The sequence below is a fragment of the Schistocerca americana genome, chromosome 4, assembly GCF_021461395.2.
Source record: "Schistocerca americana isolate TAMUIC-IGC-003095 chromosome 4, iqSchAmer2.1, whole genome shotgun sequence".
In the NCBI taxonomy this organism is placed as follows: domain Eukaryota; kingdom Metazoa; phylum Arthropoda; class Insecta; order Orthoptera; family Acrididae; genus Schistocerca; species Schistocerca americana.
The window spans coordinates 141,105,543-141,122,357 of record NC_060122.1 but is presented as its reverse complement, the minus strand read 5'-3'; the positions used below and the strand labels follow the sequence as shown (position 1 = coordinate 141,122,357).

The 16,815-nt window shown below is 38.5% G+C and overlaps 1 protein-coding gene across 3 annotated transcripts in view; it reads left to right on the top strand.

Moving 5' to 3' along the window:
• LOC124613083 (L-serine dehydratase/L-threonine deaminase-like) overlaps positions 1–16,815 on the top strand; it is an 87,707-nt gene that overhangs the window by 46,201 nt on the left and 24,691 nt on the right. For all 3 annotated transcript variants that reach the window (XM_047141669.1, XM_047141671.1, XM_047141670.1), the window contains exon 5: positions 12,551–12,675. In XM_047141669.1, coding sequence (XP_046997625.1) covers positions 12,551–12,675 — 125 coding nt within the window. The remainder of the gene's footprint in view (positions 1–12,550; positions 12,676–16,815) is intronic.

Below are 16,815 nucleotides of genomic sequence, written 5' to 3'. Positions count from 1 at the left end.
AATAATTTTGTCAAATGTGAGTTACACAGAAATTTTAGGCATACATATGTATACGGATTTGAAGTGGGAGATGCACCTTAACACTCTAAATAAAAAAAATGGGTCATTTGCCTATGTGTTAGGATTCTCACTCAAAATACAAGCTGTATCATGGCATTACACAGTCACTACTGATGTATGGAGTAACTATATGGGGAAACTCCACTGTATAAAATATGATTTTGCAATGTAGAAAAAGATTGTCAGGATGGAAGCTCAATGCAGGGATTCCTGTAGACCCCTTTTAAAAAGTCTGAAAATACTGCCTCTGCCTTATATGAAATACTAATTTTTATAAAAGGGAACATCTTAAAAAAAGAAAAGTCTACAAATGTAACTATAATTGACACACGTAGGGAACTAGGCAAAAGCTTAACCTACATCTAAACACAGTAAGTACAAATATATGCAAAAGAGGAGTGTACTACACTGGAGTTACGTTATAGCATAACTCATGCATTCTTATTTAAAGTACATACTGACATTAAATGCATTTGAGATAAAGTTCAAACAGTTCTTGCTTGAACACTGCTTCTACTCTGTCTCTGAATTTCTGGAGTATCATAATAAGTAACCCAGTTTATCAATTTATATTATTAATTATACAATTGTCTATTATATAATTTAATATTATCATTTCTATTAATAGTACTGATCACATAGTCTCACTTAACAACTACTGTAACTGTAAATTAATTGTGTTACCCCTGGCTTGCCCTCTATTATATTTACAACCAATGTTGTACATCAGTTTATATTGTTATGAAATTTGATTGTGTTAATCATATAGTCTCAGTGACTACTATTATGATAAATTAATTATGTTACCCCTGACTTGTTCTGCAACATATGTACAAAGGTGCCAGAAAAATGATTTCCTGGTCCAAATAACCAAACACAGAATCTCAGTATGATTCAAAACACAAGGGACTTTTAACTGTTAACGGGTTTGATGTCTTAGTGTATCACTCATTCAGGTTCAAAAAGCCTCAGAATCCTCAACTCACCAGGCTTCCCAGCTCTCCATGTTACCATTCTAGAGTTATTCAATTGACTGTGAAGAGGTGGAAGTTGTGAAGAAAATAGTTGAATATGTACTACAGAATTTCTGTAGATTCTATGAAAATCTCCTACAGTGGCACAGTACTGTAGTGGACTGATGATTTTTTTTTTTATCTCTCATAATCTTTTATATTATGAAAAGGATACATTGACACTCATCTTAAAGATGCCATGTTGACATGAACATCGAAAAGACTTACACATTGGACTTTCGGCCAAAGTATTCTTCAGAAAGAAAAACACTCATTTATACAAGCATGCACATCTCTCACAAACAGTACTGCTATCTCTGACCACTCCAGCCATAATGCGCTGTATTGTGTCAAGTGGAATCAGTAGCCCAGAATGAGGCAGGAAAGAGGGAGGGATAGCAAGGTATTGGTGTTGAGAGAAGAGTTGGTGCTGCCTGGTCAAGCATGCAGGGACTATGTGACAGGATAGGGCCGCCAGGCACAGCATCGGAAGGCTGTGGCTTTGAGACAGGAGGAAGGGGGAGGAGGGGGGAGTAGTAAGCAGGAAAGGAGAGGAACAGTAAAGGGGGAAGACCAATGGATGCATTTGAAGAGAGTGGCATACAATGATGAGGAGGGGACATGAATTGGGAGGAAGTGATAGACAGGGGGGTGGGGGGGGGGGGAGGAACTGTTGGGTGGACGTTGTGGGAACAGTAGGTTACCACAGGTTGAGTTGAGGATGGTTCCAGGAGCAGACAATATGTTGCAAGAAAATATCTACACATTTCAGAAATCTGATGTTGGAGGGGAGGATCCAGAGGCCTGGTTTGTGAAGCAGCCATTGAAATCAAGCATGTTATGTTGAGCTCCAAATTGTGCCACAGGATATTCCATTTTGCTCTTGGCGTCCTGAGGACAACATATCTGCAGTGAGAACAACTTCCTTTGCCAGTATACTGAAGGCCTCACAAGACCTTCGCAGACTGACACCATCCCCCTGACCTAGTCCGCAAACAGATTTCCAGTACCATAATGTCCCCCCCCCCCCACCCCACCCCTCCCACTAGTCTTTCCACTACTGCCAAGAACAGGCTATAAAGGAGCACCCTGTACTGGATCAGCTGGATCACTTCCTTCATTAGGGCTTTTGATTATGTATCATTATGGCCTGAAATGAGGGATACCTTCCTCACCACTCCTCCTAAAGTGTTGTGCAGTCACCAACCCGACTTCCACAACATCCTGTCCATCCCTAGGCCACTCCCAAACCCAAACCTCTGCAAGACCTTCCCAGTCCACCCACCCAGCACTTCTTAGATTCGAGTCCTGTCACAGGCTTTTCCTACCCCATCAGAGGCCAGGCCACTTGTGAAGTCAGCCTTGTCTTATAGTAGCTCTGCTGCAATCATTGCACAGCTTTTTATATTTGTATGATGACCAACCAGCTGTCCACAAGGATGAACGGCCACCACCAAACTGTATCCAAGAACAAAGTGGAACACCCTGTGGCACAATGTGCAGCTGAACATAACATGCTTGATTTCATGGTTGCTTCACAACACAGGCTGTCTGAATCCTCCCCACCACCAGTAGCCTTTCTGAACTGTGCAAATGGCAATTATCCTTACAACACATTCTCTGCTCCAGATATTATCCCAGCCTCAACCTATGGTAACCTACTATCCCCACATCCTTCCCTTCTGTCTTGTCATCTCCTCCTAACTCATGTCCCCTCACCTCCAATTGCGTGCTACTTTCTAGTGCACACCCACTAGTTTTTCCCCTACAGAGCTCCTCTTCCTTTCTGCTCCTCGTCTGCCCACCTTTCCCTTCCTCTTCCTCTTCCACAGTCTCGCGACACTGGGCCAGGCAGCCTCATCCTGCCCTCTGGTCCCTGCATACTCTGCCAGACAGCTCTGGACTTCTCTCCCCCTTCCCCACCCCACTCCACCCCTCTGTGGGTTGCTACTTGCACTTGACATGACACAGTTGCATCCTGGCTGGAGATAGTAGTCAAGTGCGCTTGAGATGTGCTCACTTGTGTGTGTGTGTGTGTGTGTGTGTGTGTGTGTGTGTGTGTGTGTGCACGCGCGCGCATCCCTTTCATAATATTGTTGAGATTTCAACCTCCACCTTCTGTTGTTTCAAATAATATTTTTGTATATTTGTCTTACTGCAGTAAACTTTTTGTGTGTTACTTTGTATTGAATCTGGTTTGAGTGTAAATATTGAGTGTCAGGTGTTTTTGCAGTATTTTCCTAGAGTGAAAGATTTTTGAACTCCTTCTGCTTTCGTGATGAAATATCTATCTTCTCTAAAAATAGATCTCTTTTTCTGCAATTGTTTTTCATTTAGTAGAGAGACAACATAAGTTATTCCCCAAATTTTTATTTTAAACTGCAATTGAATGCAACAAAAATTGACCACACCAATGTGTGTTGTTGTAAAAGATGTGAAGATATAAGAAATATGGTGTTACTTTTCTCAGTCTAGAGAATATATACAGTATTTTCAATCCCATATAAATTTTAGAAAAATGGACTTAATGCTGTTTCTGCAGTTTCCAAGTAAGATAAGAAGTAAAGTTAACTACACACCATATAGTTGGTGCATTAAATGACAGAAGGATATAGCACTGAGGATAGGTGTTCTTTTAAGAATCGTAACAGTTATTATGAGATAAACAGAAGTAAGTACGTCTGTATTGGGAAGGTTGGAGTAATGCGAGTTGCTATGGTAGTGGTATCTAGTATCAAAGGTATCCAGTATCAAAAGGCAGTCCTCTGTGATTTTAATGGATGGTATTGGACATCGAGAGGATGAGTGGAATTTAGATAACATCATAGAAGGGGAAAGAGCATAGAATGGTAGTAACCAGGTTGAGACACCTAAGACCTATGGCCATATTGCTGAAACATGACACTGATGGGCATGATAAGTAATGTGACAGGACACAAATCAATTCAGAATGATGAGCCAAGGTAGTCACAGATAGCAGAAACAGTTCATGAAGTAATTCAAACTGAAGTAAGAGGTTGCTGGATACATGTTCTACCAGACTTGGGGGGAGGGGGGGGGGGGGGGGGGAGTGTGTGTGAAATATCAGTTGCTGGTAATTTCTTGGCTACTAGTAGACATTTTTGAGAGGACATCATATTCATGATTGACTGTAAAAGTTATTGATTTCACTATTGCAGCTCGGCCTTTGGGCTATTTTCAAATAGTGCTGCAAAAAAGATTTTGCTTCAGCACATGTTGAACTTATTTTAAAGTCTGAGATGTACTGAAGCATAATATTTTGCTACACCACTTGAAAATGGCCCAAAGGCCAAAACCGCAATAGCAAAATAAATACTTTCTACAGTTGACCGTGAATATTATGTCCTTTAGATAAATCTAGATGTCTGTGAAACCTGACCATTAGTAGTAGACATGTTACTAGGGGCAAAGTGGTATACCAATGTAAAAGGAAAAATCATCATTTTTATCTTCATGTTATAGGAGTGAGTGATGTATTACCTTTGTACTTGGAGTTCTAGAATTCAATGCGTAAGGATGTTTAGCCATTGTGAGGAATTTTAGTACCTAGTAAGGTACTGAGCAATGGGTGAAGTATATGATGCAGAAGGAAAAGCAGAAAATGGAGAAATATTATCAGGAAAATGGGATAAAGGCAATGAAATGGAGCACAGTTGTGGGCTTGGATGGCAAGCAGATTGCAGTATTTAAAGAGGTACTAGAGGGTAAATAAAGCAGGCTAGTTTGGAAGAGTAAAGAGATTTCAGGTGTCTGATGGAATGAAGAAACATCCTCCTTTCTTTGTGCTATATAAATTGCTGCCAGTAGCAAACCAGCAGGCAGTAGGTAATAAGGCACACACAGTGTGGAGTGGGGATTAATGAATGGTGTCAGAGCTACTGCTGGAAGAAAAACCATTAGGTTGGGTCGCGAGTTCTGATAAGTTTTTCCATATAAATCTCTTTTCAGTAAATATATTGTACAGCAGATATTGGACAGAAAATTTTTTTTGCCTATTGACTTTACAAGTTGCAAAACAATGTCATTTAAATTTTTATAATAAATTGGCTTCATAAAATGAATAGTGTGTTGTTTACATTTCATAATGAATAAATACAGATTTGAGTGTATGCTGTACATTTGTAATTAAAGGTATGAATGACATGTTTTCATTCATGAGGTACTGAGAGCTTGAATAAAAGCAGTGTTGCAGTAGGTAAGATGTCACAGACTTTTAAAGGTGTTTACTTCAGAAAGAGATTTTGTATGTGTGTATAGTTTCATTTCTGCATGATATACACCTTCTTGGTACAGTGTAGTGTTGCAATGAGCAACATGTATGCCACAGTTCGATCCGGTACTGTAATTGTGGACAATATTGTTTTGAATAAAGAAGTTTTCTTACCTGACTATACTCTTTTTAACACACACAACTATTTCTGGTTTATCATTGCAGAGAAAGGGTAAGATTTTTAGTTTTTAAAGAAACGTTCGCATGGTTGTCTGCCGCTTGCTTGTCGAATTACTCATCATCATTGTGTTTTGGTTCCTGAATACAGTTTTGAGGTGGTGAACATTTCTCCAAAAAATGATACCATACCTCAGCAATGGGCACATGCAGAGTATGGCTCTAATTGTTCCTGTGGTGAACTGAGCTGCCGCTGCAACAGTTGGTACCAGAAATACCATGTTGTCTGTCTACAGCAGAAACATTGCTGTGCGTCAAACCAGTCGGGCTGCCCGCGAGGCTCTCACTCTCTGGGGCGGCAGTGCCACCAGGAAGATACTGTGATAAACCTTTTGCATTTCTTTTGTTTTTGTCTTCTTTAAAGGCAGAGAGAAAGAGAAAGAGAAAAGATGAAGCGGTAGCCCATCATAGAGCCTATGCCTACCGTCAGGTATTTTTGATTTTCAGTTGTTAAAAAACAGAGGAGTTTTTCTTGTACCAGTAGGAGGAAGGAAGGAAGGATTCGTGCTCAGCTAGTGAACGAGTGAGAAGCACGCCATTTTTAGCGAGTAATTGTTGACCGCCATTTTGGGGTCGCTATGAATAAGTGAGGAGTACGTATTTCATATGTGCACCGTTTAGAAAAATACAGTATTGTTTTATTAACAGAAAGGTTGCGCGAGTTGTTATTTCAAATAGTACGATAATTACAAGAACTGAAGCCCACCTGTGTACTTTGGAAAATTACGAAGATCTGATAAGCTTAATGGGAACACGGTCAAGACTTCAAAGGTGAACACGGCGACCAAATGTAGCATTATAAAGAACGATAAGCACAAATCTACAGCGGAGAAAGAAACTACTTCACCCTGCAAAATAATATGAACTAATACGAACTTATTTCCAGGCGTAGCTCAGCTTATTGTGCTTCTCATTCATGCCGAAAAATTAATCTCATTAATTCAATACATTTTAAAAACCCACGCATTTCAACAGTTTATCATCATCTGTTCCATTATTTTATTATATTATAATACACACGCTCTTAAGCAACCATGCACAAGCAGCTACAAGTTGTAAGGCAGTCCAAGTATTGCTATGGAATTCCTGCAGAACATTCGTCATGTCTTCAAGTTGTCAAGTGAGATAGAAACAGTGGCCAATAGACAGACAGTAGTTAGCCTTCATTAGAAACAGAACAGTTAATAGAATTATAGTGTATGAACAGATACTGCCTGCCTAGATATTTAACTGAGTACTGTTAGTTTGGAACTGTTCTTTGGATAATACATCAAGACATAATATTTTTCTTCTGGCTTAAGTTCAGAGAACATTATTAGTTTGTGTTCATGGAACTATAGTCATCGCAGTACAGATAGGCCAATCCTGCATTCTGCAATTGCTGTAGCCAGCATTACCAAAGTTGAGTAATATATTTTGCTATTCGCTATTCTGAGTTATGTTCATCGTGTGTGTCCTGCCCTCGAACCCACGCATCTGTCCTACCAGGACACCTTTATTAGTCTTTTTCGGCAGCAGCGAGATTTTCATCAAAGTGGACACCTCCAGACCACAACAGTTTCAGCACTAGTGTTGTAGCAAAGAATTCTTACTGTATAGCTCATTTTTGTTAGTTTTGAATGTAGGAAAGTGATGTGAGAACTCCAGTTAAGATTTTCTATAATATGAAACCCAAGAAATTTGGCTTCAGTAACAGCACTGATCTTTTGGTTATACATACACATTATTGATACTGGTGCATTTTTATTTTGATCTGTGTGGAAATTCATTAATGCTGTTTTCTGTGGATTTACAACTAGCCACTTTCAGTTAAACCTGGGGAAACGTCTCACAATTATTTCACAATATCTTTTGCATATGTGCTTGCATAGCTGAGTCAGTAGAGCACTTGCCCATGAAAGGCAAAGATCCCAGATTCAAGTCCCATTCTGGCACATTGTTTTAATCTACCAGGAAGTTTCAAATAAATGCACACTGTGCTGCAGAGTGAAAATTTGTTCTGAAGTGAAATACTGCCCCACCTCTTTCTTTCCTTTTCTTCTCATCTCTACCATTTCCATAAAGCTCTGACTGCCCTTTGCAATCAACATATGTGGTATTGCCAATCCTCACTGGTGCTGAAGGACTCAGAATTAAAACATTAATTCAACACTTAGAAATAATGGAAACTGTTAAGACCTTAAGTTCAAGGATTTCTTGAGGGTAATAACTACACTGTTAGCAGACTAGTAAGATACAGTAAATGTTCTTTTCCAAAAAGAACCCTTTACAGCAGTAAAGCGTGAGTAAAATTCAGTTGGTAATTCAACAAACAGCCTGTCTCAACTTCAGATATAAAAATTTTCGTGTTGTAGATATCTTATTTTGTATTCTCTGTCAATTTTAGACCATCTTTTTACTTCTCCATAAAATAAGTCTTCATTTTCTTTGTACTCCTGTTTTCATAAAGTTCGACTGTTTGGCCTTTAAGTTTGCCGTGTTTCATTCACTGTTTAATTTTAATTCATTCAGATCTTGTGCTAATTAATGTAGTGCTCTTGATGTGGCATTTCAGTCTGCCAGCACTATGCCATTGTTGTTGTTACAATTGTTACTCCATAGAATTTCCTGAATCTGATATGGGTTTTGGTACGTTACAAAACAGTTGTGACAACTAAATAGTAATTATTTTTGTAGAGAATACTGCATTCATTTTGTGTAGTTATTCACATTATATTGAATATAAGATCGTGCGAGTGCATCTTGATATTTTTGCAGCATGTTGCTTGATTTATTAGGATTTGAGCACGCAGCTGCAGAAACTCCATTTCTTCGCTGATACTATGGTCGCAAATGTCAGTCATCTTCAAGTAATCTGAGAGACTATGTGAAACCCAAGAACTGTGTCACTCTGTTAGCATCACAGAACACACAAGGGCCAGAGATGATGATCAGCAGCAAAGAGCTTGTATGTAATATCCTGGGTTTAGGCACTTGATCTATCCCAGGATATTTCTGCATCAATAGAAGTGGTCTGTAGTGATATCTTTGCAAGCTGATCAAAGAAAGTGCCGGAGCCCATGCTTTTTTCAGTCTGAAATATCCTATCTTTAGTAATCAAATCTTTAGCTAAACAAAGTTCCACTGCTCCCTTTACCACGAAGTCTCAGAATGATAAAGTTGATGCCATAAGTGTGTTCATTGTTATACGCCACAGTGTTGATCCACTGCTGTCCACAGCTGATTTTTTTTTTTTTTTTTTTTTTTTTTTACAAAATTCCCTGCAAGTGTGGTCTTGCGTGCATCCAGAAGCCAACACATACAACCCATTAGGGGTGTCCCAAACACATAAGGTTCATCCATCTCTTATACCCCATTAAATCACTGCATCAACACTGGCCACTCTACTCCATATGTTGAAAGCCTGGTGTCGACTCATTGTTCTAGGTCTCTGTGGTAAAGAAAGCAGTGAAAATCCTTTTAACTAACGATTTAATTTGTAGATATAGTGATTTCAGCATGGACAAACTGTGGAATAAGTGCTCCCTTTGATCATCTCACTAAGATGTCACTGAAGTCCAGCTCCTGTTGATCCATCAGTATGCCAGCATGGATTGAGAATCTAATCATAGGTCATACAAGCTATTTGCTGCCGTTCAACTTCTCTGGCCCATGTGTGTTCTAAGAGGCTAGTGCAGTGATCCAGTTCTCACGTTAAAAACTAAGAATGTGATTGCTATAACTTTAATCTCTCAGCTCTCCTAGAAGGCACACTCTAAATTTAATGGATGATACCTTGTGGTTTTCATGATACTGCTTCTCATTTCAAGTAATATCAGAATATAAAAGAAAGGAAAAATGTTATTTTCAGTCTTTGGTATGGTCAGGTGTGTTTGTGATTATGCAGTGTGGCAGTTACATTCTGAGTATCCTTTCAGTTACTTTTACTTTTCCAAATAGTATTCACAAGTTTCAGCTTGTCAATACATCAATCGTCATAGGGGGAATATTTTTAATACTTTTTTGGGGATGGTATGATACGGTAGACAAACATTGTCTATTAAAATATCATACTGATATTCCAGACATACAGTTACTAGTTAAAAGTTTTAAATTTTTGTATTGATCAAGAAGACGTACAAAAATTCCATACTCTCTTGTTGCCCTGATTAATACTTAGTGAGGCATTGACCATTTTGGACACTCATAAACAAGACTAAGAAGACTGCTAAGTATTTGGACAACCTTGAACCAAGTATCTCACTACCCCAAAATTCACTTAGGTTAGTCTGCCAACATGTCTTAATCCAGTACAGTCAACGTAACTTCAAACCAAACTCTTTCATTATTTTACAAGTCTCAGCAGCTGCCATTCCCATTGAAAAGCTATACCACTTGACTGGCCCTTTATAAACAATATCATCTCCTTAGTGTTTCAATAACTGGTTAAAATCTCTCTCAGGAGCTTCATAGGGTGAACTTAAGCAGTCACTTCAAATCGCAGGATTTCTTATACTTAATCACATTATTATCCACATGCATGCTCTTACCTGATCAGGAGCTAAGTAATGCTATATGCTTCTCTTAACTTCTCATAGCTCTCCAGAATGATTGGCTTACAGACCTCCATGGACTGCTGTACAGTGTCAAACTACAAGAAACACTGGACTTCTAGAAATGATTTTGTTTCTAGCTGCTTCTATTGCAGCTACCCGAGAGTGTTGTACAATCTTGGAGAAGCTTTCTCATCTAATCGTCATATTGAGTCTCTATCAGTAGAGCTTTATCACTTCCAACTCCTCTACGTACTGTTTTAGTTTCACTCCAAGCATTAACATTTTGTTAATGTTTTATCTCACAGTGATAATAATTAATCTTCCACAAGGTTGGATAAACAATTCATCTTTCAAAAACTGCCACCTTCTAATTGAGCTAGCTCTATTCTCCCTTTTCACACAACGCAAATAGGTTCATAAAATATGCCAAAAAGTTTTTGCTGTTGCCTTGTGCTTTGTTTCAAGGCACACTCGATTGTTTTGTCTGCTAATCCAACTTTACCCACTCTTTTGCACTGGTTCTCGTTTAATGACTTCTGTATGCTTTTCTCTATGTTTCTTGGTTATCAAACATTCAGCTCTTGAGGCATTTGTCTGGAATTCACATATCCAGACGAAATTATTAATGTATTTTATTTGAAAGAAATGAACTTCCAAAACTATTTACAGAATGTGTGTGGAAAAGAAACAGTTTCCCAAAACTGGAACAATGCTATCATTGTCGAATTTCACAAGAAAGGAGACAGATTGGGGCATGGGGCTATAGACATATCAGCCTATTCTACACAATAACAAGATTTGCATGAAAATAATTTCCAACCTCGCACATAAATATTCAATTTTGATCACGCAAAGGAATGAATTGGCTTTTTAAGTGGATATAAGACAGTGGACCACTCACAAGTGGTGAGTAAAATAATTAAATGGAGTGATGAGTATGAATTACCTCTGTTTTGCGTTTGTAGATTTTGATTCAGTTTCAACAAAATGTGTACAGCAGTGATTCAACCTGTGATAGTGTGCTGAAAAATATTCAAGGTGTCTGAAGTTCACACGTAAGCTCTTCACCAGATAATGAATTTCAAAAAATGTAATTCTGCATTATTATTTCTTCGTTTCTTGGATCAGTGAATGAGCACTAGTTTTGAGCATGTCCGTTCATTATCGAAGTATTACCTGTGTGGTTCTGAAAAGATTAATGAAATAACATTTAAGCTATTCACAAATCTTAAACTTTGGACATTCTGCATTCTTAATATAAGTGCTGTTATACACTGAATCATCTGTGCTGTGACAGAGTACAAGTGTTATTTTATTAATCATTTCAGAACTACTCAGGTAATGGTTTGATAATGAATGGACGCATTCAAAACTATAGTTGGAGTCATGGATAATGGCGGTAGAGTTTACGCTTGTTCTGTGCATCTATGTCACATATTCTTGGCAATCAGTGAGCTTTCAGTAGTGTTCTCAGCGCTCTGCTGTGAATGTTGTAACTAACGTGAGCATTAAATGTGATCGTAGTGAGTTATTTATTGAATTTTTATTCCATTTGTTGTGTGTTGTCATTAATGATGGTGGTGGTGGTGGTGGTGGTGGTGGTGGTGGTGGTGGTGGTGGTGGTGGTAAGCAAGAAATTCTGTACAAGCAAACAAGAGAGATAATTTACAGTATACAAGCTTTCTTCGAATGCAATGCATTTGTATGGGCATACCGCAGATGTCGTTCGGAACTGGCAACAATGCAATCTCCATCCGTGTGTCTAGCTGCGCGAACTGCCATCATTTCTGGATCGAACTATAGTCACCATTCACCCAATTTGTCAGCATTATAGAGAAAAATAAAGAAGTAATGTGGTAGAATACATTTGTCGATCCCTCTACGAATGCAGTGTTGGAATTCTACAAAAATATTGTTTGTCAAAAACATTGTCTACTACAAAAACAAACAATAGAAAATCCAGGAAAGCACGCACGCACGCACGCACGCACGCACACACACACACACACACACACACACACACACACACACGCATGACCTCAGTCTCTGGCAGCTGAAGCCAGACCAGGTCAGGTCTCAGCTGCCAGAACTGTGGTCGTGTGTGTGTGTGTGTGTGTGTGTGTGTGACTTTTCACTGAAGGCCTTGTTGGCCGAAAGCTCACTTTCTGACAGTTTTTTTGTTGTGCCTATCTGACTCCGCATCTCTGCCATATGGTGGATAGCAACTATCCTTTTCATGTTGTTCTGATAAAATATGCACTGTGGCTGTCTGCATTTTTGAATAGCAGTGCAGACAAATCTCAAGAGACCACCATTGGGTACTAGATACAATTTTTAATCATAAGTGTTAAGTACCTTGTCTTCAGCAAGGTTTGCAAATTCATAAAATATTGTGGTTACAAGCATTTAAAAGAAGCTAGTGATTGTAAACAAGTAGATAACATTTCTCTTTCTCATACAGGTTTTATTTGCAGGGAAGGTTGCACAACTGTTGTACGAGAACTGAGTTTAGAAATGCCCGAGAGACCAGCTGTAATAGTCGCATCTGTGGGGGGTGGTGGCCTGTTGACAGGTATTTTGGATGGCCTCAAGGAAGTAGGTACGTACACAGTTTACCTAAGAATACATACTGTCATTTGCATTTAGTATGTGCTATTTTTCATTCTTCATTCAGTGCTTCATGTACTGTGTTGTGTTTTGTAGTTTCCATCATGAAGAAAAACCTTTGAGGATGTAAAATGACTTTAAATGTGAACATTTTATGTTAGGCTTTACCGTGATTGTTGTGAGTAGTGAATGAAACAACAAGTTTACTCTTGAAACAGTGACTGGTAACAGTAACTTATTGTTTCACTTGATGCAGAATGAGTTAAGACATACATTAAATCCATGAAAGAACAGTTAGAAACTAATTATTCACACAGATTCAATAATTTATGGTTACCGCTATGTATAGGGAGATTTTAAAAGGATTTTGCAACTTTACTTACATATAGAACTTTATTGGGATGACTTAGACATATGGTTAAGGTGCCGTCTTGTTGCAAAAGTTTCATTCACTTCTTGTTGCGGTATCAAATTTTCCCACCAAGGATGATGGAAAGTTGAAAATAAAAATGGCAGGCTTCACAGGACCTGAATATGTTCGTTAGATGGAAGAAACAAAGTCAGCAACGAGGGATCAACATAAATTTTACCGATAACTGTAAGGAACCTTGTATAGACCTACAATTCACTACCGGCATCAGAAGTTCATTTAAACTGGTTGTAGAAATCATAACATATCTCCATGTCACCCATGAGTTTCTGAGGCTATTGTTGAGTGAGTGAGAGTGGATTTTGTGTACAGTCCCAGGAAATCAATGCATTGTACATTACGAGTGCTTGGAGTTCCTCAATCAACTGTCTGAAGAGTGTTATGAGAAAGATTGCACCTGAAGTAATGCAGACTAACATTGTTACATGTCCTCAAAGATACAGATGAGGCATGCTATGCATTTTGTGCAAAAAAATTTATGCTGGACTGAGGAAAATAAAACGTTGAGTACTCACATGGTTTTTAGCAACGAATCAACATTTCCTGTCATTGGGAATGTCAACAAACACAACTACAGGATTTGGGGCAGTGAGAAGCCAAACCACTATGTGGAAAACATTCATGGTAGCCCAAAAGTGTATTTATTTATTTATTTATTTAGTGTGCCTTCAGTAAAACTAAGGTGTACAGACCTCACTTTTTTCCATGAAAAAACCATAAATGGTTGCATGTTTCTGAATGTGCTTTAAGTTTTTATTCCATGATGATGATCAAGATGGACACATTCACTTCCAACAAGACAGAGAAACACTTCACTACCGTAGAGAAATGCAAGATGCTCTCCAAAATGACTTCAGAGGTCATTGGCTTGGTCTGGGGGGGATCTGATTACATGGCCACCCTGTTATCCAGGCTTGAGCCCCCTCCATATTCCAAGAGTTAATAGGTCAGATTATTGCTGCAGACCCAGAACTGATGCCAGATATGCTGAAAAAAGTGTAGCAAGAAATTGACTGCAGATGGGACGTATGCTGTGTGGTCAATGGCAACCACGTGCAGCCAAAGTGAAACTGAATGTGTGGGGCAAAACTTACTGTATTTTGGTACAAGATCATACCTCTACTACCAGTAAAGTCTTCTCAATAAAATTCTGCATGTAAGTAAAGTTATGAAGTCTTAAAGAATCACCCTGCACTGTTTGTGCCTGCACAAAGGCTGCTATTTCTCTCCTACTCCTAGATTAATGGCACAGTGGCATGCTGCTGCTCTTCCCTTTCCACTCCCTGTTGTTACAAATCAAGGCTACAAGCAAAAATATTGCATCCAGCATTTTTCTAAACATGACATCACTCTTTTTATCTGTTTCATATCTTCAAATCTAGGGCTAATCAATTTTGATCACCTGTTCTGTGATCAGTATGTTTGACATATGTTGTAAACAGCAGCTTTTGTTAAAGATATTTTTTCACAAAACTTTCTGGCAGACTAAAACTTAATCTTCAGTTAATATGTTAAAGTGAAGTGTTTCCAAATAAACTAACACTCTTGATGCCAAACTTTCCAAATACTTTCATGTTTATGAGTGATCACTGCAGACTGGTGTATGATACAAATTATTGACTTAATATAACTCCACCCGTATCTTGGATTAATTGTATGTACATTACCATCCTTACAACTTTCAGCTTTAACTAGTACAAATTCTTTTGCATCTGTTACATGACTAATTGATCAGCACATGACTGGAGTCATGTAGTGGCCAAAAACGCATATTGTTTGTAGTGTTATTACTGCAGTGTGCAAGCTTTCCACCATGATTTGTTTACTAGAATAATCTAAAATCAATCATCTTTGGAATTCAGAAGCACTTTGGTTGGTAATGAGGACACTGATGATCTAAACAATCAGACAAAATGTGCAAATGATGGGATGGAATGGACTGTCCAGTGCATTTGCAAAAAGGTCTTTAAGATGGGTCAGGGGGAGAAGTGTGGAGGCATTAATTTGTTATAAACATTGTGGAACATACTTGTGTAAAATGACTTTTTTAGAGACCAAATTCTTTGCACAAATCAATATAGTTTCTGCATGCACCAATTCTTTGACAGTATCTCAGAACTATCGCTCAAAAATATGTTAAATTTAATTCAACACAATGTTGCCTTCGGTAAACGCTGTTCGCGTGTGATCTAAACTTAACTTCTAACAGCTGTTTTGAGAATCTTGTATGGACAACAGCTAGACCTGTGTCATTGTGAAAGATGCAGGTGTTGTAGCAGTTGGGCATCACAATCAGTAGAGGTTGCAGATTAGTTCGTACAACAAAGTACTTGAAACCATCATGTTCTAATTACATATTTTAGATACTGATGACATGTTTAAGGGGGCATTTACACCACTAGGAGTGCACCATGTAAAGAATGACAAAAACCTACAAATATTGGTAGTTTAGTTGGTCACTCAGTTCATTACATGTCAATATTATGAAAAGGATAGATTGCTACTCACCATATAGCAGATATGTTGAGTCACAAGTAAGCACAACAAAAAGGTTGTTAAAGGAGTAAGCTTTCTGCCAAAAGGCCTCCTCCTGAATTAGACAATATACACATGAACACATTCATGCATCTCCATTATATGGTGAGTAGCAGTGTATTCTTTTCATAATACTGTCATTATTCCATCCTGTATTTTCCATTGTTTAATTCACTGCGTGTGTATGAGCCAATGCTGTCAGTGGTTTTGTGATTAGAACTTAGTTCCTTTCAACAACTAAATGGAGTAAGCTACAAAATGTTCCTTGAACATATCTACCTGGAGTTTCTGGGAGATGTGGCACCGAGAATTCATGGGCTAATGTTCTTTCAGTGGTAGGGCCAGACGCAATTTACACTCAGTGCGAGGAATCCCATTGACTTTCAGTCTTGTGGATGATGGATTGGTTATAGTGGCCCTAGTCAATGGCCAGTTCAGCAGCCAGGTATGAAACCAATGGGCCATTTTTTTGGTCTTGAGAAGAGCCAGAAATAAGAACGTAGGCATCCACAGCCGGTGTCATAGTGATTAAAATTCTTCTGGGCATTATGCCACATCATTGCTAAAAACTAACACCAATAGTAAACTAAAACCGATGTTTTGGCGGAATTGCAACGGCCTTCCTGAGGGCACGACTCGTGCCCTGAGGAAGGCCGTTGCAATTCGGCCAAAATGTCGATTTTAGTTTATTATTGTTGTTAGTTTTTAGCAATGACGCGGCCATAATACCCAGAAGAATTTTAATCACTAAGAGCCAGAAAGATCAGTCAGTGCTCACATGGACCTGTTTTCTCAATTTCTCTCTGTCACGAACAGTCTTTTTTTGAATGCAGTGAATTGCTTTGCAGTCTTTCATTACCATAGCAGCAACATTTTTATGGAAGTCACCTTTAAATTTTTACAAATGACAACTTTCTAGTACCATTTAGATGTGACATAACTTATTTCAAAATTTGTTGTTGTTGTTGTTGTTGTTGTTGTTGTTGAAACAATGGCAGTTCAGAAACTGGCTGAGGTAGTTTGCTTACAATGAGTGTTTGAATCAGTGGTGTAATAAAATTTTCATGTGAATGCTTCCATTTGGTGATTTTTTAAATGATTTTTGTACAGTCTTAACTCAATAACGGTACCTTGAATCAGTTCATTCAATTTTTTGTTGTCAGTCGC